The sequence below is a fragment of the Gymnoscopelus braueri genome (assembly GCF_963280865.1).
Source record: "Gymnoscopelus braueri genome assembly, chromosome: 15".
NCBI classification, from domain to species: domain Eukaryota; kingdom Metazoa; phylum Chordata; class Actinopteri; order Myctophiformes; family Myctophidae; genus Gymnoscopelus; species Gymnoscopelus braueri.
In genome coordinates, this window is record NC_137620.1 from 14,991,596 (window position 1) to 15,016,669 (window position 25,074).

The 25,074-nt window shown below is 39.6% G+C and overlaps 2 protein-coding genes across 7 annotated transcripts; one reads left to right on the top strand and one right to left on the bottom strand.

Annotated features, from left to right (window-relative positions):
* The first annotated feature begins 450 nt into the window (after positions 1–450).
* Positions 451–4,793, top strand: LOC308101801 (UPF0696 protein C11orf68 homolog). Of its 6 annotated transcripts, none has more exons than XM_080451278.1 (4): positions 465–556; positions 1,541–1,698; positions 2,729–2,954; positions 3,393–4,793. In XM_080451278.1, exons 3-4 carry the CDS (start codon positions 2,778–2,780, stop codon positions 3,960–3,962), a joined length of 747 nt encoding a protein of 248 aa, XP_080307404.1. In that variant the 5' UTR covers positions 465–556; positions 1,541–1,698; positions 2,729–2,777; the 3' UTR covers positions 3,963–4,793. The 6 variants fall into 6 exon arrangements, with proteins under 6 accessions (XP_080307405.1, XP_080307406.1, XP_080307407.1 ...); XM_080451277.1 differs by having other exon boundaries at positions 1,541–1,684; XM_080451276.1 differs by having other exon boundaries at positions 1,541–1,673.
* On the bottom strand, positions 4,626–23,009 carry rela (v-rel avian reticuloendotheliosis viral oncogene homolog A). Its single transcript, XM_080451275.1, has 11 exons — positions 22,875–23,009; positions 18,224–18,259; positions 15,356–15,492; positions 13,422–13,567; positions 11,657–11,748; positions 11,098–11,232; positions 9,908–10,012; positions 7,845–8,060; positions 7,105–7,185; positions 6,880–6,969; positions 4,626–6,691 (listed from the first exon to the last, which is right to left on the bottom strand). The coding sequence occupies exons 1-11, from the start codon at positions 22,879–22,881 to the stop codon at positions 5,871–5,873; spliced, it is 1,866 nt and encodes a 621-aa protein (XP_080307401.1). The 5' UTR covers positions 22,882–23,009; the 3' UTR covers positions 4,626–5,870.
* Positions 23,010–25,074: the final 2,065 nt, after the last annotated feature.

The following is a 25,074-nucleotide window of genomic DNA, read 5'->3' on the forward strand; positions in this document are numbered from 1 at the left end:
CTAGTTTTGAAATTATTAAGAAGAATGTTGTGCTTTAAGTGTTTTTTTGTGGTTAAAAACGTCCCCACAGTTGGCAGCATTTGTGTTGTATTTGTGTACGCCAGAGTTTTGTCGAGTTGTAATTGTGGTTATGGTCACGTGACACTCACCCCCCTGCCCCTCCCCTTTTTTTGTATATATTTTTTATTTTTCATGCTTTTTTTTGTACATAGTGGTATTTTTTCTCTGTATTTTTATGTTGATTTTTGAACTGTTTTGTTGCTACTATATATGTCTATGAAATTAATTCAAGGACCCCAACGGAAACAAGTCCGCAAGGACTTTTTGGGTCGGACCTTTTAGACAAAAGTATTACAAATATAACTGTGTTGTTTTACATTCTTTTGCCTAATAAAATAAAATCAGCCCGAGTAGTGACAGACTTCAATAGGTTGCTGATAGCGATGTAACACCTCGCTGGCAGCAGGCAGCTGAGCGTCTCTCGCGCCGGGCGGCGGTAAGATCAATGGAGTTTGTTTCATTGACTTGTTGAAATCAATCCAGATTGACAGGCAAGGTAAGGCTGTGAGTGACAGACCACAGTGTGAGTCAGAGTCTTTACCATGCAGTGAATGGCAACTTTTCGTGCTGCTATCTCTGTTAAAACAACTCCGGATCAATAACGTTGCAAAACATAAAAGAGAGTCAAACATCTCTCCGAAACATAATCAGCGTTGCCAGGTCCGCTTATTATAAGCGACTTTGGGTTTACTTTTCTGTAAATTTGCTCGTAAATATTGGTGGGTTGCGTTTTTTGGGGCTTGTTTTTAAAGTGTAGTTGCTTATTTTGGGCTTGAGCTTCCACATTTTTGAAATGATTATTTAAACCAGTGGTTCTCAAATATTTGTATGTCATGGACCACAACATGTATTTTGTCCCCTAACCCACATCTGAAAATGTTTTGTGCCAGATTTGTGTTGTTAGAATGTTTAAAAACCTCTTCCAAATATTTCACATTTTATTTCAATATTATTTTTTGAAAATAGTCGTGAGGCGTTGTGAGCCTGTAGATCTGCTATTTTCAAATGGCCAATGTACTGTATAAGGGTTTATAGTGCTCATGTAGTGGTGGCCATTTTGTGGTTCCACAGATAGAAAGCCCATAAAAATGTCCCATAGAGATTCCCGAAAATATTTATTTTAAATTATTTTAAGGCTAGAATCAAGCCATCCAGGCTCCTGATGATTATCATGACCATGAAACATTTGATTCTGTGTCAAAAAATATATTGAAATATTTGAATATTTAATGATATTATATATTTAATAAATATATATTTTTGCGGTTTTCAACTATTTGTTTTTTACACAGAATCAAGTGTGTTTGTTACAGTCATGATTCACCAGTCCAGGAGCCTGGATGGCTTGGCTCCATGCTTAAAATAATTTATATAAATATTTTTGGAAATCTCAATGGGGGGAAATGAATGAGGTTTCTATCTGTGGCACCACAAAATGGCTGCCACTGCTATGTCTCATCTTTTGTGCTTGTTTTCATAGAACTGGCTGCTTATTTCACTCACAATCTGGCAACACTGGTCCGTCTGGAGGATAATATGTGACACGGTTTAGTTCCAAGGAACAACACAGCCTAGTCTCACAACTAGTCTCAATATCTAAGCCTAACTATCAGGTTGGTGTTGTGTAAGTGCTTAAAAGTACGTATTATTATATTTAGAAGTACGTATTATTATGCAAATGCATGCAAAGTGAACGAATCAACTAAACTATAGCAGCTAAATGCTACAGTTAGCGTGTGTGGCTAGCTGCTTCTCATCATCAGTGTAACAGTCAGCTCTTCAGTATTGAAACTGAAAGTAGCATCTAATATCATCAGTGGTGGGAAAAGTACTCACATTTCTTACTTAAGTAAAAGTATCAATACTGCAATGTAGAAATACTCTGTTACAAGTAAACGTCCAGAATTCAAAATTTACTTGAGCAAAGGTACAAAAGTATTGGCATCAAAATGTACCAAAAATAGAAAGTAATCATTATGCAGAATGTCCCATTTCACAAGTTTTCAAATGGTCAAAATGTATATATGGTGGTTAATGCATGTTTTGTAATATTAATAAAAATCTACAAAGTATCTAGTACTTTGTAGAAGTAAAAGTACTGAAAATTAGAAATACTCCAGTTAAGTAAAAAATACCTCAAAATGTAAATGTACTTAGTTACTTTACACCACTGGAAAGTAGCATTGTCAAACCTATATTTAAAACTGAGAAAGAAATGCGAGCTCTAGTTGATAATTAAAGATACTGTTAATGTGCACAATCATGTAAAAAAAAAAAAAAATGTTGGTGCATTTTTACAGTCAATATAAAGTTGACTCAAAACAGCCATACAAGAGCACCTGTCTGCCATGTGTAACTTAGTAAAATCTAAGCTTAACACCAGAAATGCTAACACCCCCCCCCTCCCCCAACTGTTAACTGTATTATGTTTTATTGCTACTAGTATAGATGATGTCTTGCAGATTATTGTATGTCTTTAAATGTTTCGATGAATTGAATACACAGGACCACAATGGAAACGAGCCCTGGCTTAAGGCTTTTTGTGTTATCCTTTTAGCACCATTTGTATAATCGTATCACTTACTATTGCAACAAACTGTTACTAAAGTATTCAATCAATCGATCAATCAAAAGAATGCGCTAACGTGAAACCTTTTTTCCCCAACAGGAGAAAGCTTGCATTGGACCCATTAAAACAACTCACTTTGACAGCAACCATGGAGGTGGAGGTGGTTCCAGAAGAGAAGGGGTCGGAAAAGCCAGATGTTTTCACCGCAGACACCTATGCTGCGCAGGCCATGGCGGCGGACATGGACCCCTGGATTATCTTCGACTCACGGAGGACCCCCAGGGCAGAGTTCGACAGCTGGCTGGAGAGCAACAGGCCATCACAGGTAGGCATGGGACGATAATCATTATTATCGTGTATTGTGATTAAAAAATTAACGCTCACAATAATCGTATCGCGGAGATTTTGATTTTATCGTGAAATTGTCCTCCGTCGTACACTAGGATGAATTGGCTTTTGTTGAGCTGCAAATTCAGTACCACTTAAACCCTCTATACTTGATAAAGTGGATATGTAAAGAGTGCATTTGGTACGCTCTTATTTCACTCTACACAAATTGATTCGCCAAAAATAGCAGATCTTGTGAGCTTGTAGATCGGCTACTTTTTGGCGAACATTCCCCCCAGAATAGGGATGCTGGGGGTTCAAGTGGTTACAAAAGTGGCATTTAAAGTTTTAAGCATATTTTGATTACCGTGTTAATATCGTTTTGTCACAGAAATCGTGACATGTAATTGTCATGTCGTCCCATCCCTAATCACAGGTGTCTCGATATGGCGACGAGGAGGACGGCAGGAGCCCCGTGGGGTGGATCGCCGTGCTGGGACCCGACCACTGCCCCAGCGACGGGGACGTCGACGGCCTCCAGGACAGCTGGGACGAGCTGCAAGCCAGCGGCCGGCCCGTGAACCACCAGACGGTGAAGGAGCTCGCCCTGAACCACGGCGTCCTCTCCGGGAAGTGGCTGATGATGCTGGACACCGGGTTCAAGGTCGACTACGCCTGGGAGTGCGTGGCCAGAGCGACGGCGGACGGCCAGATCAAAATGTGTAAAGTGAGCCCCCACGACCCCGGCAACAGCAAGCACGTCATCTGTTGCTACAACGAGAACTTCACGGAGGAGAACGAGGTCGTGAGGTTGGACGCGGCCATCCGCGCCACGGGGGTCAAGTGTTCACTTACTTACAAGCCCGACGTGTACACCTACCTGGGGATCTACCGCAACAACCGCTGGAAGCTCAGCCCGACCATATATGAGAGCAAGTTCGACCTGGAGTGTGTACCCAGGCGTTCCCTCGTCATTAACAAAGTCACCAATCAGGAAGTCACATAGGGTCCTATGAGAGCAAGAAGGTGCATCTACTACCCAGAGGGTGTAGATAAAAAGGAGAAGCTACTTAAAAATAGTCACATAATAATGCTGTGTGGTTCTACAACTAAATCATGACTGACATACCGGTAGCTGTTGATTGTCTGTCAGGCATTGAAGATGGCCTACCAAAAAAGTGTTGTTTTTGTTTCAATTTTGTCTAATCATTCTGAGCCATTTCTTCATGCCTTTATTGGATGTTCAGCTATTCTAGTTTAAAACAAATAATCAATGGTTCTTTCTTTATTTTACAGTATGCTAACCTGTCCGACACAAGACTGGAGAAATGTTTTACAAAAATTGTTTGACAGAAAAAGTGTAAGGCGGGATATGTTTCTTCATAATGTATGAAGGTTTTTTCTTTTATTTGTACTTAAATGCTGTTTTTTTTTCTACAAAAAAAAAAAGATTGTTGATTGTCAGGGATTGAATGTGTACTTTATACTTTTGGCTTACAAACCAAAACAATTTTTTTTCAAGTTTGTCTAAATCATCACATGTCAATTTCAATTTAAAACAAGTCAGTGGTTGTTTGGAAATACACTTAACAGCTACCTATCCGACCCGATACCGGAGAACAAAACTTGCTTTAAGGAAAATGTGTAAGGCAGGAAAGGATGTTTTTCTTCATAATGCATGTTTTTCCTTTTCCATAGCTGTTATTACAGAATTGCCAAATACAGATTCATTTTGAAGTGTCTTATAACACGTGTTTTTATTGCTCAGTGTTAGTCATTTGTATTGTGACAAAAACAATAACCACTTTACAAATAAAATTTGCATAGATAAAATCTCCTTAAATCTTATACTTGTACAAAATATTAGATTACACATTCATCCGTTTCCAAGAGGCCTGATGTGACCTTGACTATATATGGTGTAGAAAAGGTGACCTACCATTCTGAAATGCTGGATTACAGCAGATGCTACTTTGTTATTTTAATGTGTGCTGAATTAACATGTTTACATGAGTATGAATATACTGTATATTTCACATATCAATGTGTTTCCATTTCTCTACGTATGTACATGTACACCTATACTGTATTTAGTTGTCAAGATGATAGAAATACATTTCCTTAAGAGCATCACGAAAAATGGTATATCTAAAAGACAATTCTGTCTGACAGTTACGACCTCAAACAAGTAATTCTACCCATTTTAATTCAGAGCTAATGTTTAGCGTAATTAAACATCCAGCAAATGACAAATTCCTCTGCATAGCCTTTATACTGGGGTGGGACATGGCACTTGCAAATAAAGATTGTACAGCCAAGTCCAAAATGTGGGCCAAATTGAACTCGATAATGTTCAATTGATTAAAATTATTCAAAAAGGGACGATAATCTAACGATAAAACCATGTGTTGCAGGATTCCACATGAATTCCATAAAAGGGCAACATTCAATATATTGATGATATATTTTGCAGAACACTGTTTTCGTAATGGACACTCTTGCACCAAGATGACAGTGGTTGAACATAAGGATGCTCAATTGTGGTTTTAAGTGATAGCAAGTGCAATCATCAACAGAAGTAATGTTTACGAGGGGATATAACATCCGATTGTTTTGAGTTTGATTATTGTTCACTGGCTGGCTGGTTAAAAAAAGGCCTGATAAAGTCCACACCTTATCAACTCTGTCCACATCAAATGCTACCTAGATTCTTCAAAGTATTTCCAAGCACGTCTTCAATGAATATTTTTGCAGCATTCCGTCCCAACCAGCTCTTCATATTCACCATATTTCCTTATTTTGGCTTTATTTAGAGAGAAATGCAGGAACTTTGAATGGGTGAGTCCCCCAAAATGACATGTGTACATGGTCTGGCTTTACAAATGTCTACAGGATGTTTCATGCGGGTGAGCTCTTAAGTTGGATGCCCCACAAAAGCGGCCTGACTCCCGCTGTTCAAAATGGACATGAGGCGATCCTCGTCGGCAGACATCAGCTCGTCGAACTCGTCCAGGACGATGCGCTGGCTAGCGTTGCTGGGTGAGCTGTCCATCATGCCCTCGCTCTGGAGCAGGCTGACGATGCTGTTGGGATAGTTCATCCAAGTGCTTCCCGGGTTGTTGGCTGTGTCTGCAATGTTCTGGGTGGCGGCGGACGAGCCGGTCGAGGGCGCCTGGTGGCACGGAGCTGAGCCAGCGTTAACTCCCTCGCCCCCAAGCCTCTGACTCAGCAGGCTCTCAAAATCATCCATGATGAGACTCTCCAGGTTGCCTGCGGCCTGGGCCTCCGAAAAGCTAGGAAAATCTGGTATGTCATCGTCCCCTAATGGGGCGTCATCTACTCGGAACTGGGAGCCCTGCAGGGTAAAGGAGGCCGTGGTCCCCTGGGTGGCGGCAGTCTCTTGAGCAGTGGCAGAGGGGAAGGTGGAGAAGGAAAAGTCATGGAGATCGGACAGGTTGACAGTGGGGTAATCCTGGTTGACTGTGGAAGAGGCCGAGGCCTGGGATGAACTGTAGCCGGTCACCGGGGTGGCTTTAGGCTTGGAGTCCAGCGTCAGGCTTTCCAGAAACTTCCATGGCTGATTGACGGCGGTGGAGGAGGCAGTGGAGGCCTCTACCTTGGGCTGGACAGAGAAGAGCTGGCCACGCTGGATGTAAGAGGAGGTTTGGAAGGCTGTCTGAGGCTTCCCTGCAGCTGCAGCACCAGGACCACCAGGGGGCACCCCTGAGTTCCCACCTGCAGGATGAAAAACACATCTTAGTCATCTCCACTTTCACTACCTCGTCTCTGAATACTGCACAGGTGATTCCTCAGCTCATTTTGTTTATTGTCCAACAAGACATCGAATGCAACAAGGAGTTTCTCCTTTAATAACACATGGAAACGCATGCAAAGCTATGATGTGACAAAACTGAAAGGCTCACCAGACTGTACACCCATTACTTGAGGTTGAGGCTTGACTGTGACGGTTCTCCTTGCAGTTGTTATGGGCCTCCTGTCTGGTGGCAAGCCCACTGAGAAAAACATAAAACAAATACATTACAAAATGACATTACACCATGATGTACAGCAGTACTACAAACCTTAAAGTTCAACATGGTGTCATTGCTTTATAAAAGAGAATGATAAAGCATATTGTAGACGCTTACCTCCAGGCAGCATAGTGCCCAGTTTCAGGTTCTGGAAAATGTCCCCTGTGCGTTTCCTCTTCTCCATGAGTCGGTACTCATCTATATGGACATTTTTAATGACATGTAATATAGTTAAACCCAACGCGGGCACAATCTCATAATTTCATCTCCAATATTTTTTGCTCGTGTTCAGTATCCCGAGAACATTTGAGCTCGTTGTAGGGGCACTCATAAGATTGCACGGGTTTTCGACAATCGAGTTCAAGAACATTGTTAGCTACACCAGTGGTTTTCAAAGTAAGGGCTGCACCCCCCAGCCTGGCCAATTGGAAAGAAGAGGAAAATGAAGAGAAATCATTAAAAACTAAATCTAATAAGTTTAATTCAAGTAAAATTCATATAAGATTGTTGGTATCTCTTTTTTGGGTATGTCATTATTGTCAAAAGTTTACAATTATTTTCAAAAATAGCAAAAATAACAGTTGTACAAGCTCACAGTGTGTCACATCCTGACATGTGAGCTTGTAGATCGGCTAATTTAGCAATTTTCTTCTTTTTTTTTAAACCATCTCGCAATAGCGGGACGCAGCGCAGCCAGAGACAATGGCTATATGGGAGTCCTTGGCATGGTAACCACTGAGCAACACCAACTAAATACTTTAAAGAACTCTATTAAAAATGTGATGCTTCAAGCAATTGTTCTGGCACCCGTACAAACTGCAGACAATATGACCAAAATAATCCCGTTTCATCATTACCTGGGTCAGAGGGCAGGAACTGGAAGTCCATTGGCTCGCTGACCTCGCGGTCTGAGGGTCGGCGGAGCTGCATCTTGACCCTCACGGGTTCGGTCAGGTTTGTGTCACGGTAGGGCGGCGCGCGAAACACAATGGCCACCTGCCTGTGGACGTCAGCCTGGGAGAAAGTGCCCTTCCCTTCCCAGGTGTCCTGGAAGAAACGTACCTCAATGTCCTCTGTAGGGAGAAGAGCAGTGGCAGGAGGAGAAAGGGACAGTATATGAATGGAATTGTCCATAAACGATATTATAGCATTACTTTAATTCAGTTTTAAAGCTGCACACTTATTTTAATGAATAAAACGTTATTTTAACCCATCTGTATGAGTATGTTAATACAGTATAACTAGCACATCTGCAGTGGTTGGAGGTGGTGTCCCTACTCTTCCACTGAGAAATGTTGACCCTGGTGTCGGGTAGGAAACCGACTGGTTGACAAGAAGTACTGCCTGAAGCTGATGAGTGCGATATCTCTCCTGGACAAGACAAGTGGGGAACCTCAGGAACCACAAGTGACGGGACACAGGGGTTTGAATCCCGGGTGTTGCAGTTGCAATTACAACTTTGTCGGAAGAGGACATAGCATTTTTTCATTGCAGCTTTGAAGAAGCAGAAATGATGCACAGGAGTTGAAAAAAGAAAAAAAAATCTGAGATAAAAATGAAAATGAGATTGCCGGCTGGCTGGCGCTAACGCCTAATTTATACTTCATCATAGGATGGTGTTCCACGGCGAATTTAGCTTACACTTCTAAAATAGCCCACTATTCTTGGCACAGTACACCATCATACGACTACTGTTAAGTGAAAATCAGGCTTAAGCAGTCAGACGATGTGTCAGTGTGTCAAGGATCTGATCTGTGACTAATGTTGGACCACGTGAGGCTTGTGAATTACATTTATAACCCTGTTTTAATCATAACACTGTTTTCACTGCTTTGAATCCTAGCAAGGAACCAATTGCAATTTCCTTTTTCTTTTTGTGCTGTGCCGTTTACAAGAAGTGGTAACATTCAAATACAGGAAGAAAGCACATTGGTTTCTTGTGTGAGCATAAGCCAGAAATATAAATAATGAGGTTGAATATTAAAGCCTGGGCTCCATTTATTTAGATAAGTTAGTTAGGTTACTTAGCCAGATGCTAGGTATGTTGTTTACTTGTAGACAGATGATGCTAAGTATGCTATTTAGAAAGATGCCAGGTTTGTTGTCTATTTGTTATTCCAGTTTCTTTGTAACACACTTGTCTTATTCACTCTGATACCTCAACCCATGGTTAAGGTATTAATTAATACTAATGACTAATTCCCGAGACATTTGTGTTATCCCTAAACCTACCTCAAATATAAATAAGTATATGAAAATATTGCTATAGCCTCGCAATGTTTTTTTTTTAAAAGAGATTTTTGGTTTATTGAAAGCATTATTGTGTTCTGGCTTTTAACATTTGTTTAACATTTAACATTTGTTTTGGCTTGGTGTTGGGTCCACTTGTCCCGTTAGAGCGAGGGCACTGCAAATCCATACAAAGTTATTCTGAGTGATCACCTTTATCCTATGAAGACATATAGTATTTCTATCATGAAGGTAGTGGTCTCTTCCAGGATGATAATAAGGTTTGACGTGTACAGTATGATATTTATGTGAATCATATGCTATGGCCTTTGCAGTCACCAGATCTCAACTCAATTGAACACCTATTGGTGATTTTGGACCGACGTGAGTGACAGCACTCTCCAACACCATCGTCAAAACACCAAATGAGGGAATAGCTTTCGTTAGAATGGAACCCCATTCTATCCCTCCAGTAGAGTTTCCGAGACTTTAATCTATGCCAAGGAGCATTGAAGCTCTTCTGGCAGCTCGTATTGGCCCAACACCTCACTAAGACACATTATGTTGTTGACTGTTAAATCTGTTATGGATGTTTAAGATGGCCTCCTTTCTCTGTTTATATTCTGTAAAGTCTACGGCCAAGCTAAAGAAAGGGTGCCTTTTTATTGCCATTTGGACATATTTACTCTACCTTTTTGCACTTTGTCACACAGCAGGAAGATTTCATCCCCTCCTTTGCAACTTCCAGAGTTCCGGTTGACCCTGCAGATCTTCAGTTCAGCTGTGTTTGGGGCTCCTGGGAGAAAGACACATTTATTATAGTAATAATATGCACAAACACATTCAGTAGCACAAATGATAACACTAGACAACAGCCAAATGCTCACTTGTCGATTCTAGAAGAAAACAAATAGAACATGCACATCCAAAATGTAGGGCAGGTGCAGAACAGAATTAAAATACAATCGAAAACACTACAAAGTAGCTCCCAAGAGTCCCAAAGTAGCTGACTTTATTACATTTTGGCGTACATGCCTTCTTCGGTATAAACGAACTTTATGCAAGCGAAGAAAACCAAAATGTAATATTACCGTATAGTTCCCTTTAAAAGTTTAAGTAATCAGCCTGCATGCTACCAAATGTGCATAATGTTTCTATGCCATTGTACAGCTTTTTCGACTGCTAAGAAATACTTTATATTCAGAGAAAATCACAAGACACAAAAGCTATGTTTTGTGCCATAAAAACTATTCAGATCAATGTGAACGATTTGGCTGGGGAAAAAAAAGCGGTCTTCAGTTTAGCTATGATAGGATCTGTTGAAAGAGATTCACAGGAGAGCCATGCCCATCTGAATTGGTTTCTGAACAATCTAGGTTGACAGACATAACCTAAAAATGTACAGCAGGTATATAATAATAACAACAATCCATTATTTGTGCAGAAATATAAATGTAACTGTTGTTACAGCCTACAGATTTGGGATGCACATTTCATATTACATTTTCTTATCTGGAGTTCCATTGATCTTCTTTACAGTTCATATACAGTAGAGTATGTAGCTTATCGACAAAATAGCCGATATACAAGCTCACAAGACGTTACGCTGCGATGCGTTGTGAGCTTATAGATCTGTCATTTTTGGTGAATGTTCCCACTTCCAGTTCCTACCAGAATAGGGATGCTAGCGTTCAATCTTTATTTGTCTTTACAAAGCAAAAGGCACATGAAATTAATTGTGCGCTGAAAACCAGCAGCTACAGTCTCAAGAGTTAAGATGTTTAAAAACTCAGTGTTAAATGTGATCTGTGTTGAAAACTACGCTGCTTAAATAAAAAATAATAGTTGGTAAGGGTTAGTGTTTGTGTGCCGCTCTCTCACTGTTGTCATAGATGGGCTGGGACACCACAGGTTCCAGGGCAAACAGCTCCCCAGTAGGCAGCGTGATCGAAGCCTGGAAGCACAGCCGCACCGCATTCAGGTCAAACTCCTCCTCCCATACCTTGGTCTCGGGAACTGCAGCCAAAACACAGCGAAAAGAAATGGGTGTGGTGCACAGTCAAGGCCCTAACTGCATCCTATGATAAACGCAGTGAAATTCCTTTTAACATAACAAGACGGGAAAAAATGAAAGATAATACAATGGCACCAAAACTTGCGAGGGAGGTGTTTTGAATGGTTTCAGTTCTGTGTGTGTGTGGGTGTGTGTGTGTGTGTGTGTGCGTGTGCGTGTGCGTGTGTGTGTGTGTGTGTTCTCTTGTACTTCTATTTATCTTGGGGAAATGTCCATACATACAAATCTTTTGAAAGATTTAAAAGTTGAAAGATTAGGTTATAGCTAGGCATATAGGGGTCGAAGTTAGGGTTAGGTGCTGGGAAATGGATGTGGTCCAAGGAAGAGTAATTAAGGTGCGAGCGAGTGTGTTAACTTTGTACGTACTGTTGAAGGGGTTATTATGGGTCTGCAGCCTACAAGTGATAGCTTCAGTCACATCCTTTTTCTTCACACATTGAATGCCCAGGTTCTGAAAACTGAAACCAGGCAAGAGAGTGAGATGAAAGCAAACCACAAATGGGTACATCAACACTTACAATAATTGTAGCTTTCGGTACAATGGGCGTGGATGAAAATACCACAGAATAAGCCATAAATAAGTCTTTCTCAACCATTGGAGTGTGCATGTATCAGTATTTAGTCTAAACTGAAAGGGTATATGTGTGCATGCCATATACATGCATTTACAGGTTACTTTATTCTATTATTACACAACTATGGTTGAAATAACCATAGTCGTGTATAATAATAGAGATTATGGTTGAAATAATGCCAGATTGTGATCAGAACCGCTGATCTACCTCTGTTTACGTTGCAAAGGATGCAGAAATGTGTACGCTAATAGGTTTGCTTAAACTTGAGGACTTTTAGAGAATATCACTGGTCAAAATGGGGACATAGCTAACAATTTATGCAAAATAAATTTGTGTAGTTTTATATAAAAAAATGTGTAGGATTTATTTATTAATTTGTTGTCATGTGTACTTACATCAGCAGGTACTAACCAATTTTGACAAACACCTCTCAAACATATACTGTAGGTGCTTGTATGATAATAGCCCAAACAGGGCTACGATTCCTAATGCTAGAGGTGGTTCTACCATGTCGATTGTCAACAAACATGGCTGCCGTGTTTTACAAATAGGCTTGGGCAATACTTGCTTTTTTTTCATCATCATGATTTGTGGCCATGTCAAATCGGTGATACACAACATAAACAAACCCCTGTGATTCACCCTGTTGGGGTTTATTTTTGCATTTGCACATTATCCCTTACAATGTGTACAAGAACGGAAAGTTGCCACGTGTTATCTTGTTTGTTTACATTTCGTCATGCACTGAGATTACACACAGACATCCTCTCTGCCCCCATATGCCACTTGCGCATAAACTCACTCACACGGACAAATCGCCCTAAAGCCTAAATATCAGTGAAAATAACCCACGTTATAACTGACGTATTTTTGGCTAGCGACACAGACGTAGGAGGACATTCGAGTTAGGGTTAACCCATTCAAACTGGGAAAGCATCTGTCATTTTTTATATTAGCGTTGGCTATTCAAAAATAGCAAATATAAATTTGTGCCGCGCTGCAAGCTTGTGCATCTGCTATTTTTGGACATTATTGAAAACTCTTGAAAGTGTGAGAACTACTGATTTAGAAGGCATTTGTAGAATCTGCCTCAGGTCTTACCCCATTTTGGGCAGGAACCCCTTTTTGTAACTATACCTTTCAGGACGGGAACCCCTTTTGGGGTACCTGTTGCTATGTACAATATATAGCAACATACATTGTTTGTAATTTTTGAATAAATATTTATTTTTATACGTTTTTCAGAAAACTTAGGTCAGGATTTAGAAGGCATTTTTAGAATGGGTTAAAGGAGTAGTTCACCCAGGAGTAGTTTTTGTCGCATTCCTAAGCCATTAATTTGATGACCAGCGGAGTCTACGGTACGACACTTGCAGAGGCTCCGATTGACGGATGACCCGGTCATCAAATTATTGGCTTAGGAATGCGACAAAAACTAAAGAATCTCTCTGAATTCAAGGCTTCATGGGTTTGTAATTGAAAATAATAAATTTTGCAGGTGAACTACTCCTTTAATGGTTAAGACCCTGCTTGTACACATGTTCCAGTAAGTGTACCTGTGTATCCTCCTCTCCTGCAGGTCAGCTTCATAATAGCCATGTTTGCAGTCTTTCCCCACCAGCTCATGGGGGTGAGGCTTGTGCGGAGAGTTCTTGGTCACCAGGGAGATGCGAACACGTAGGGGGCCACTGTAGTTGTGCACCTGGCGAGGAGAACATAAAGGTCTCATGTAATCAGTGGTGGAAAAAGTACTAAAACATTTTATTTAAGTAAAAGAATCAATACTGCAATATAGAAATACTCCGCTATAAGTATAAGTCCGGAATTCAAATGTACTTGAGTAAAAAGCACAAAAGTATTGACATCAAAATGTACCAAAAGTAAACGTATGCATTATACAGAAGGTCCCTTTTCAAATGTATAAAAATCTTTTGAAAATAGCCGATCTACAAGCTCATGGCCGAAATGTATAAAAGGGCTGAAGTGGTTAATGTATATTTTGTAAAAATCCACTAAGTAACTAGTAACTAAAGTTTCCAAATAAATGTAGTGGAGTAGAAGTAAAAGTACAGAAAATTGGAAATACTCCAGTAAAGTTAAAAAATAGTACTTAAGTACAGTACTTGAGTAAATGTATGTAGTTACTTTACACCACTGCATGTAATTGAGTGTCAGGTTTTGGCAACATTCAACACAGGCTTAAATGAAAAATACCTGTTAGATCACATTCCTGGCCAAATCACATCCCGGACATATCATACACCCAATTTCACAACATGTGCCAAAACGAAATGTGACCTGTGCTTATGTAGACTTGAAGCAATAACATCATGGTGTCCACCCATCAATCTTCAACTGTAATTCCATTGAGGATGTTATGATGCCCACTTTTCAAACGTTCAAATCAAAAGATTCCACCCAATATAATGTCCCACTTGGAAATACATCATGATATGCAAGTTAGGTCATCTCAAAATTGCCCTTTCATCTGGCAATACTGTATTAGAATGACAAGATTAAGAAGACAAAAACATTACACAACCCTTGTATCAAACCGCGGTGGAAATGAACACCAGTTAGCCGACAGTTATAACCTAATATTTTGTCATTGGCTGGCAAGTATGTCAACAGGTAACCAAAGAGTTGTCCTTAATGTAGTAGACCAATAAAATGAAGTCACCAGTGAATTTCCAGATTTATGATTGCACTTTATTGCACTTTGCTTCTGCAGGAGGAAATCGAGTTGTTACAGCAGCCAAGACACATAGAAGGATTAAAAGGTGGATAGATAAAAGGTCTATAAAAAAGGAGGCTCTCCTCATAAAGCACAATATAATTATGCAACCAACATACTTACACATTACATTGTCAGGTATTCAAAACGTTCAACCTATCGTCCCTATTTTGGGCATTTCATTGTAAGTGAGAGGTAGAGAGGTAGATTTTAAAAAAAATTCAAAAAGGTGTCAAAGACGGGATGAAACTCATGCTGGACCTTTAACGGGTCCATTTTCAGAGTCCAGTTTGGCACCGTCAGGGTTAAATTACACCCAGGAGTTTAGAGTGTAGAAAACAGGCATGGAAACACACAGTCAACTAGGGCTGCAACTATTGATCATTTTCTTAGCGATTATTCTATCGATTACTTTTCTGATTAACTGAATAATCGAAAAGCAGGTTTTTTATTTTATTTTATTTTTTACAAATTTCTAGATAAGCAAATTCATTAACCACTTGAGCGTTATCTTATACTTAATCACACAACGATGTGTTGCAAATTTTTGGGAAAATAGCTGATCTACAAGCTCACAATGTGTCGCATCACAACACGTGAGCTCGTAGATTGTCTATTTTCCCCCAAAAAAGTCAAATTGTTAAAATATAATGATATGCTCAAAATAGGGATTGATAATTAATCGATTAATCGATATTTTATCGATTATTTTCTATAATGGATTAAACTGATTAGTTCATTTAGCAGTCAACCCACCTTGGTGGCTGGGTGGGTCTTGGTGGTGTCGTTGCTCTTCTCTCCTGGGATGCTTCCGGCCGAGCGGCCCTCACACTTGTACCTGAACCTCATCCCCCGCGCCTTCGGCTGTTCAATGATCTCTATGAAGGGGTTACCTGGATGGACGCACCAGTAGACACAGACAGATTTGTTAACCACTTTAAACCTTGCATCGCAATTTGTTGCATTACATTATATAGGCCAGAATCAGTGGTGGAAACTAACTACAAGTACATTTACTCTATACATTTAAGTACTGTACTGGAGTATTTCAAATTTTCCATACTTTTACTTCTACTCCACAACATCTCAGAGGCAAATATACTTTTACTCCACTACAATTATTTGAATACTGTAGTTGCTAGTTACTTTGTAGATTTGAATTAGTATTACAAAACAAAAAGACGTTTATAAACGTCTTTGAGAAATTAGCTGTTGCCTGCCAAAGACGTTTATAAACATCCACAAAAAAAAAAAAACAAAAAAAAAAAAAACTAAAAAAAAAAATCTAAAAAGATTCTCTAAATATTTAGTATTGACATTTTTTCGATATTCCAAACGAATAAGGAGATAACAATTTCCAAAGATTTGCTGCTCCATTCACTTCAATGTTAAAATTCAAACGGACAAACAATTCACATTGTTTTTTGGTTTAAAACTACTGGTTTTGAGCTATTTTCAAACATCAAACAACACATGTCAACGAGGTCACAATGACCTCGTTGACATTTGTGAAACCACACCTGAATCTCCTCAGTGATTAGCAACCATCAGGGGATCAATCATACTGGAGGAAAAAATGTTGTGGCTACTTGAAAAGGTAACAAAATCGTTCAAAACCCTGGCAGAGGCTACAGACTGCTCTAAAAAAACTCTGGCAGGGTAAAACCGTAAGAGTTAAGCCCTATTTAAACATTGGCTATTTGAAAATAGCTGATCTACAAGCTCACACAACGCGTTGCATCATGACGTGTTTTGAGCTTGTAGATCTGCTATTTTCAAAAGATTTTTGTAACTTTTATACATAATGATACCTTCTGACATTCTGCATAATGAGTACTTTTTAGTGAGTACTGATTATTCTGTTCTATAATGATAAGAACTAAGGGTCTAACTGTAAATACAGGTAGTACAAGGCAACATGTCCAGCCTACCAGAACTTCCTGTATTGCCAGTTAGACGCTGCAGAAAACAGCCTACATGTTTTCCAGCCTACATCTTATATAATAAGTTGAACGCAGGCCGAAAAATATGACTCAACCTTTTTTGCACACTTTTGCATTAACCCATAAGACCTGAGTCCGATTCTACAAATGCCTTCTAAATCAGTAGTTCTCACACTTTCATGATTTAAAAAAAAAATCTAAAATATCAGACGCGCTGTGAGCTTGTAGATCTGCTATTTTTGAATAGCCAACGCTAAAATCTACGTAAAATGACACAGATGCTTTCCCGGTTTTAATGGGTTGAAGGGGGATGAAACCCAAGGCTGATTTTGTAGTTGACCTTACAGTACACCATGGTGTGAGCCACAGCTGCAGCTTATCAAATTAATAATGGGTTTGCGTTAGATTTAGGTGTGTCAATGTGTGCGCTGACAATACCGTTGACTAACGTCTATGCTTGCACATCGGCACATCACCACATCTAAATCCAACACACACATATTCATTGGAAAACTACAAGCCTGGGGTTTCATGGCCCTTTCCTTTTATGTAGTGACGTTACCTTAGTTAATAAGGTACTACTAAGGCTTAGCAGATGTATTTCATTGCGATTATCATGCAAATGAGGTTGTTTGGGTTACAGTAAACAGGAACCCATCCATATGTATTTGACATTGACTATCGTCACAGCATTTATACACCACGTGTAAAAACAACAACTTTTGTCATTTGAAGATGGCAGATTTACAGTAGATCTACTAACTACACACATTGTTTGCACAGCAGAATCTGTTATCAACACGTTTGCAAGATTCCAATCAAACCCTCTCACACTGTGAATGATATTTCTGGAGGCTCAGCCAGTCAGTCAGCCAACAGTAGCAGCCCATAATAACCACAACTTCCACAAGGTCCTGAGTAACCTCATTCAGTTTTATCTCCTTGTCACGAGGAGATAAAGCCAGGAAAAGAACAACTAAAGTTTCTAACCGTAAGTAGGTCTACAGGAAGTACCTTTTGTCCAGTCTACCAGAGCTTCCTGTAGCCTTGCCATGTACTTTCAGTTAAGACACTTTAGGTCAGTGGTTCTCAACCTTTTCAGGCTGCGACCCCCCCCCCCCCCCCCCAATTTTTTTTTTAATAATATTTGAACTGGGGAACCCCAACCCTGACAAGCAGTTTGGAATTGTAGGAGTTGAGGCATTACATTTTTTTTACTCGGTTCCACAGATAAATATTGTGAAAATAGCAGATCTACAAGCTCACAACGCCTCGCAATGTGAGGCGTTGTGAGCTTGTAGATCGGCTATTTTCCCTATGCCTCTTTCTTATATTATTTGCCTATTTGGCCACTTTTGATGCAGTAATGGACTTGTTTTCTTTCTTTCTTTCTTTCATTCTTTTATTTTACGTATTAAAAAAGGCCTTAAAAGTCTTTAAATTGTCACTTCACTGTCATCTGGGGACCCCCCCCCTCCCAAAAAATAATCTTGTGGGGACCCCCCTGGGGGTCCCTGGACCTGACATTGAGAACCAGTGCTTTAGGACATACAGTACATGTTGCCCAGGCTACATCCTCAGTGTCCTTCCAGTATTTCACTGATACACAATCTACTTATTCATTTATTTTTAAAAAATGGCATCATAAAACTTAATAGTTTGGAATTAAAGTGCTCCTTACCATGGTTTAACGGGGTCGAGCCCCATCCAAACAGCCCTGTGGTCAAAAGAGAAGAGAATGTAAACAAATACAATCACATGTTTATTACAAGTATTGCAGTATAGTGATAGCAGCAGTAGTAGTAGCAGCAATAAATAAATGAACCATGTTTCATCAACTGAATTGTTGGGGCATATTATGCGTTCACACTCTGGCAGCTACAAAGCTACAGTCATTCATTTTCAATGTAAGCGAGCAACATGAAGATACAAAGAAAGATACATCCGACGTTTGTCGCTGCTGCAAAAGCTACAACACCTACAAAGCTACAAAAAGGTTGAGCTGGTTTCAACTTCAGCTGCAAAGATACAAAGCAACAGATATGTTGTGTATCTTTGTATCTTCGTATCTGCCAGTGTGAACGCAGCAAGTACATTTGCACACTGTACCTGGAATTCACCGTCTTCTGCATATAACCACTGAAAACTGGCTTGAGTTGCAACTATACTTGGTCCGATTTTCTTTTGGCAAGAAACAAAATAGCTGATGTATAAGCTCAGGGCTAGTAGTTCTGCTATTTTTGGCGAATGTTCCCCCCAGAATAGACTATGGATGCTGGGGTTCAAGTGGTTAAAGTTTGTTAAGTTAGTCCTAACTACTAGGAGTAGTGAGCAACTGTTGAACAGCTCCCCTCCCAGGCAGGGAGCAGTTGGAGTTCAGTGCCTTGCTCAGGGACACCCCCACACTAGCCAGGAAGAGCCAGGGTTCAGACTGGCATGAACTAAACAAAAACGGTGCTAAATAACACTAAAAGTGGTCGTTGTAATTATAGGGGAACCTCTTTTGGTGTTATTAGAGGTGCTTTGAAGTTTGAACTAAGCTAAAGAGACAGCAGAGCACTGTTTTCCAAACAGTGAGTCAGGACCCATGTTTGGGTTGCCGACCAATTTTTATGGGTTGTGAGTAATTATCCCTTTTTTTTGTTGTTTCCTACATAAAAAAAATAAAACAATTGAGAAAGATTTGATAAAGTTTCAACAAAAAAGGTCACAACTTTTCAGCAATTAAAAACAATTCCAACATTTTTCAAAAGTATTTCATAAATAAAATCTAATAATTCTCATTTAAAAAAAAAGAATGTTTAAGAAGTAGTGAAAATAGCAGATCCACAAGCTTGCCATGCGGCACAAATTATATGTGAGCTTGTAGATCCGCTATTGTCACTAGTTTGGGTCCCGGGCAAACGTCTAATTTCTCTTTTGGGTCTTGAGCTAAAAGGTTTGGGAACCACTGCCGTAGAGTACCCCTAAACTAAAGAACCATACAGGGGCTGAACAGGTTCATTGTGTATGACAGTGGTGCTATATAGCACTTGTTTTAACCCATTAAGACCTGAGGCCAATTCTACATATGTCTTCTAAATCCTAACAGTTTTCTGAAACACTTATGTTGCTATAATATCAGTGGTTCTCAAACTTTTTCATGTCAAGGACCCCCATCTCAAAATATTCAGTTCCAGTGACCCTCAGAAGCAAAGATTTGAGTTACAAATTTAAAATATATTCAAAGATTTGCCTAAATGTTCATGATCTTTCAAAAATAACAGATCTACAAGCTCAGAGCGCGGCATGAGCTTGTATATCTGCTATGTTTTAATAGCCAAAGTATAAAATAATGGTTGCTTAAAATCTAAAATGACAGATTCTTTTCCGGTCTTAATAGGTTAAAGCACCCCAAAGAACTACCCAAGAACTGCTGAAGAATCAACATTTATTTGTTTGTGTGACCCTCTGGTTTCCTAACAGTTGCTCTACTTCCTCAGCCACAATTTTGCCATTCTGATGCAATAGATCAGGGGTCTTCAACGTTTTTCAGGGCAAGGGCCCCTTAGCCGAGAGAGGGATGAAGCAGGGACCCCCACTACATTGTATAAAACTGTGTTTACACATCAACCTTTCTATTAATATCAAATTGGATTCATGTTTAACCACTTGAACCCTCAATATTTAGTAGACTTGACCTTGGGCTCTGTACTTGGTCTGCTCGTTTTCCCCTTCTACAACAAACCTCCTCGCAGAAGAGCGATGGTGGACCCAAAAGGGGTCCCGGGACCACCTGTTGAAGACCTATGCTATAGATTCAACATGGAGCACAAAAAGAGGCAACTAAAAAACACTGCATGCTTCAGCACATATTTGTGGTTGGGCAGAGGGTTTTTTGGGTTGCGTTGCTGCAGCTGGAAAAATCTACTGGACACAACAACTTCTGGACTACAAGTGTGATTCACAACTAAAGAGAATTGCTTGTCATAAAATTCGGGGAAGAACTCTTTTTTTCCCCCCTTTTTTTATCCCACGATTTTGTAACCCTTTTTTCACCCGGTGCCAATTCGGGGAAGAACTCTTAACAGTGGAGTATCAGTCAATACACAAAGACGAGCAAGGGTGTAATACAGGTGTTGAATGACGGTGCTTATTGTAAAGGGCCCTGGCAGCCCCTTCCATTGTGTCTGAAGCTGCTCAATGGGACTGAGCGGAGCTGTTCCAATTTCACTCCTTTAACTCTGTGCTTTGTTCCGATTCATAAAGAGAAGAGAGATGCAGAGCATGATTTGTGTCTGTGATGGACGGTCAAAGCTCCGCCCCATAGCTCTGTTCATTTTGAAAAGGTAAAGGACTTGCACGTCTCAACACGCCTCTTTTCCCTGATGTGCCAAAGTATGGACATTATAGTGCGTTTGAGGTCTGTGATATATGAGTGTGTGAGAATGCATTTGATATCAGGGCCATATTATATGATCACTAAAGTATAGAAAAAAAACTATATCAGGTAGCAGTAGCCAGTGGTGTAAAGTAACTAAGTACTCAAGTACTGTACACAATTTTGAGGTATTTTCACTTTCTTCAGTATTTACAATTGTCAATACTTTTACTTCTACCCCACTACATCTCAAAGGCAAATATTGTACTTTTACTCCGATACAATTATTAGAAAACTTTAGTTTAGATTCTTGTTATTATAACAAAACACGTCACAAACCACTACAGCTCTATATATATTTCGGCCATTTGAAAATAGCAGATCTACAAGCTCACAATGTGTCGCGATGCGACACATTGTGAGCTTGTAGATCGGCTATTCTCAAAATATTTTTAAAATACATTTTCAACTTGTGAAATGGGACACTCTGCACAATGAGTACTTTTACTTTTGGTAGTATATTTTGATGCTGATACTTTTGTACTTTTACTTAAGTACAGTCAAATACATTTCGAATAGGGGTCTTCTACTTGTAACTAGAGTAAAACTACATTGCAGTATTTATACTTTTAATTAAGTAAAACATGCTGTGAGTACACTACCATCACTGGCAGTAGCTTACAGAATGAAGCAGCTCTCCCTTCAGTAGTTCAAACAGAAACAAACACACACGCCCTAACTTTCTCTCAGACCCACATATTTTTTGACTTTTGACAGACTTTCAGGCCATGATATCGATTGGAGAGGAGACTGACACAGTTACAGCCTTGGGGCCTGATACTGCTGCAGAGCAACTAAATGACTCACTTTCCCTTTAGGCTGTACTCACATCCGAGTAAACAAACACACTATAAACTGTGTAACAGTGTTATTACAGTGTAATATGTTACAACTGGTAACTAGCCTGTCAGCCATTCCCATGGGCCAGGGTGGGAAAAGTACTCACTTTTTTTTTACGTAAGTGAAATTATCCATACTGCAATGTAGAAATACTCTGTTACAAGTAAAAGTCCAGAATTCAAAATTTACTTGAGTAAAAGTGCAAGAGTGTTGTTATCAAAATGTACTTAAAAGTATCAAAAGTAGAAAGTACTCATTGCGCAGAATGTCCCATTTCACAAGTTTAAAATGTATTTAAAAATCTTGAAAATAGCTGATCTACAAGCTCACAATGCGTCGTGAGATCTGCTATGTTCAAATGGCCGAAACATATACATGGCTGAAGTGGTTCGTGTGTTTTGTAATAATAATGAAAATCAATAGCAATCAAAAAGTAATTAGTTACTTAAGTTTTCATATAATTGTAGTGGAGCAACAGTACAGTATTTTCCTCTGAGATGTAGTGGAGTAGAAGTAAAAATACTGAAAATATTAAATACTAAATTAATGTTATAAATTACATTACAGTATTATAAACAGTACAGTACTTGAGTAAATGTACTTAAGTTACTTTCCAACAACTGCCCATGGGGTTGGGTGTGCGGCTCTTCTTTTGATATGTACGCATTTATGATCTCTCTCTAAAACACCCATCTGAAAAAAGAAAAGGCCTCCTATTTCTTCTTCAACAATCAAAAGGTTGACAATCTAGTTTGAATGGCAGTGGGCCAAAATCGGTATTATTACGCACAAACCTGGCAACATGAGAGATATTATTCAAGCAATATCACACAATAAATCATTTTGAAATCACGGACAGTGTGAGAAAAAGAGAACTTCCTATATAGTGACAAGCAAGCAGAGAGATCACCATTACACTAACTCCTCCTGCCATGAACACAAAACCAATGGCAGCGGGGCTTTCCCTGTCTGTCTGTGCGCAAAACAACTCTCACCAACACTAACTCCTAAAACAGCAGCAATCTGTAGATCTGTTGTGAGTGTGTGTGTGTGTGTGTGTGTGTGTACTCACCATCCATGATCAGGCCTCGATCGCTCCTTATTCCTTCCTGACGCCTCGTTTAGTTGTTTCTTTATTTGTTTGTTTGTGTTTTTGTCAGCTCATATGATCCCCTGCAACGCCCAGCAGAGTGAGAGGGTTTGTGTAAACTTCAACAGAATGCTCTCTCGGTCGGAGACGGTCCTCCGCCCTCTCTGGTCACCGCCCCCTCGAACGGCGTTGCCATGTTTTGTGAGACAAATATGGCCAAAAGGAACTTTTTCGTGCCAATAAGGAGGACGAGGACCCCGTTATGTATGTGACCGCGGACCCCCACCTGAAAATATGTTGTGCAAGGGACCCCCAGAAGCAAAAATTTGTGTTAAAAAATGTTGGCCTTTAAAAAAAAAAAAGATTTAAAGATTTGCACACATTTTCAATATCTTTCAAAAAAATAGCAGATCTACAAGCTCATGAGTGCCGCGCTATGAACTTGTACATCTGCTATTTTTGAATAGCCAAATTAGAAAATATGGATAAAAGGTTCAAATGATTGTGAGTGACACTTTATTAAAAGATTTTGCTGGGGACCCAGCTGGTACCCCCCCCCCAAAGACCCCTGGGGGTCCCCCCCGGGCCCCGGACCCCACTTTGAGAACCAATACAATGAACTAGGCGACGCATCTTGTAGATCTGCTATTTTGAAAAACTCTTGCAATAAAATGCCGAACATTTGGATTTGGAATATGTTTTTGAAACATTCTAACAACACAAATGCTCCCTGGCACAAAACATTTTCATGAAAATATTTGAGAACCACCGGTTTTAAATAATAATAACAATTTTTGGAAGCAAGCCTAAATAAGCGAGTACACATTAGAAACAAGCCCCAAAAAATAAACCCAACTACAAGAAACAGGAAAAACAAGCCCAAAGTCGCTTATAAAAAGCGGACATGGCAACACTGTTCACCGCCCCCTGGAACGCAGCTCGAACGGTGCGGAAATACCCAAATGACGCGCGTTAAAGGAACAGTGTGGGAGGTGAGGCGATACACATAGCTGCTGTCTGACCAGTAGTGGTGGAAAGTAACTAAGTACATTTACTTAAGTACTGTCTGTACTTGAGTACAATTTTGAGGTAGGCTATTTCCTTTTTTTTTTAAATTTACTTTACTTAAGTTTTTCCAATTTTCAGTAGGCCTACTTTTACTTCTAGGCTATTCCACTAGGCTACATCTCAGAGGCAAATATTATTTGAAAACTTTAGTTACTAGTTACTTTGTAGATTTGGATTATTATTACAAATATAGCAGATCTACAAGCTCACAATGCGTCATGATGCAATGCATTGTGAGCTTGTAGATCTGCTATTTTCAAAAGATTTCCATACATTTTATTCATTTGAAAACTTGTTAAATGGGACATTCTGCATAATGAGTAACCTACTTTCTACTTTTGGTACTTTAAGTGCATTTTGATACCAATACTTTTGTACTTAAAATCAAAATACCCAACTGACGCTTGTTAAAGGGACAGTGTGGGAGGAGAGTCAATGAACATAGCTGCTGACAGTAGTCATCACATTAATGTACCCCTGTCACTCAGTCAGAATGTGTTCCCAGGGGCCCCTGCATATCTGTCAAGGAAGTTTAATCATGGTTTCTGTTTTTCATTTTCTCAGTTGCACATAATAGTGTCATACGAGGCGTCCAAAAAACAGCTCCCGTGGGATTGTTGTGCAGATCTTGGTTCTATAGAGTCCAAACTATGAGAAATTGATGGGGTTAAACATTTTCGGACATCTATTTTGGGACCTCCCAGAACAGTAGGCACGCCAGCCAGTTAATGTCAGATTTTCATAATATTAGAGTTGTTTTGTATGTTTTAAAACATTGATTTAATACAATTTTAAAGTAGCCTGAGGAATCTTTTCTGACTTTTGGTTGGGGTCTTTCCTCACCTGGGTCACCCCAGACTGACCCCTGCGCCTATCTAATCTCAGTACTCATTACATTCCTTGCTCCTGCTCCAGAACAATATCAAATTAGATCATAATTTAATTTGTACCTGTGCTCTGAAAACAAAAAATTATAGTAGCTAATAGTCCATTTGACGCTCTCATGTGTTCAATACTAAACCCAGATGTGAAGTGAACATCCATAGATATATGGATGTTCACTCACACCTCTTTCTCTCAACAGCCAATGGCTGTTATGATATTTGTCTGAGTT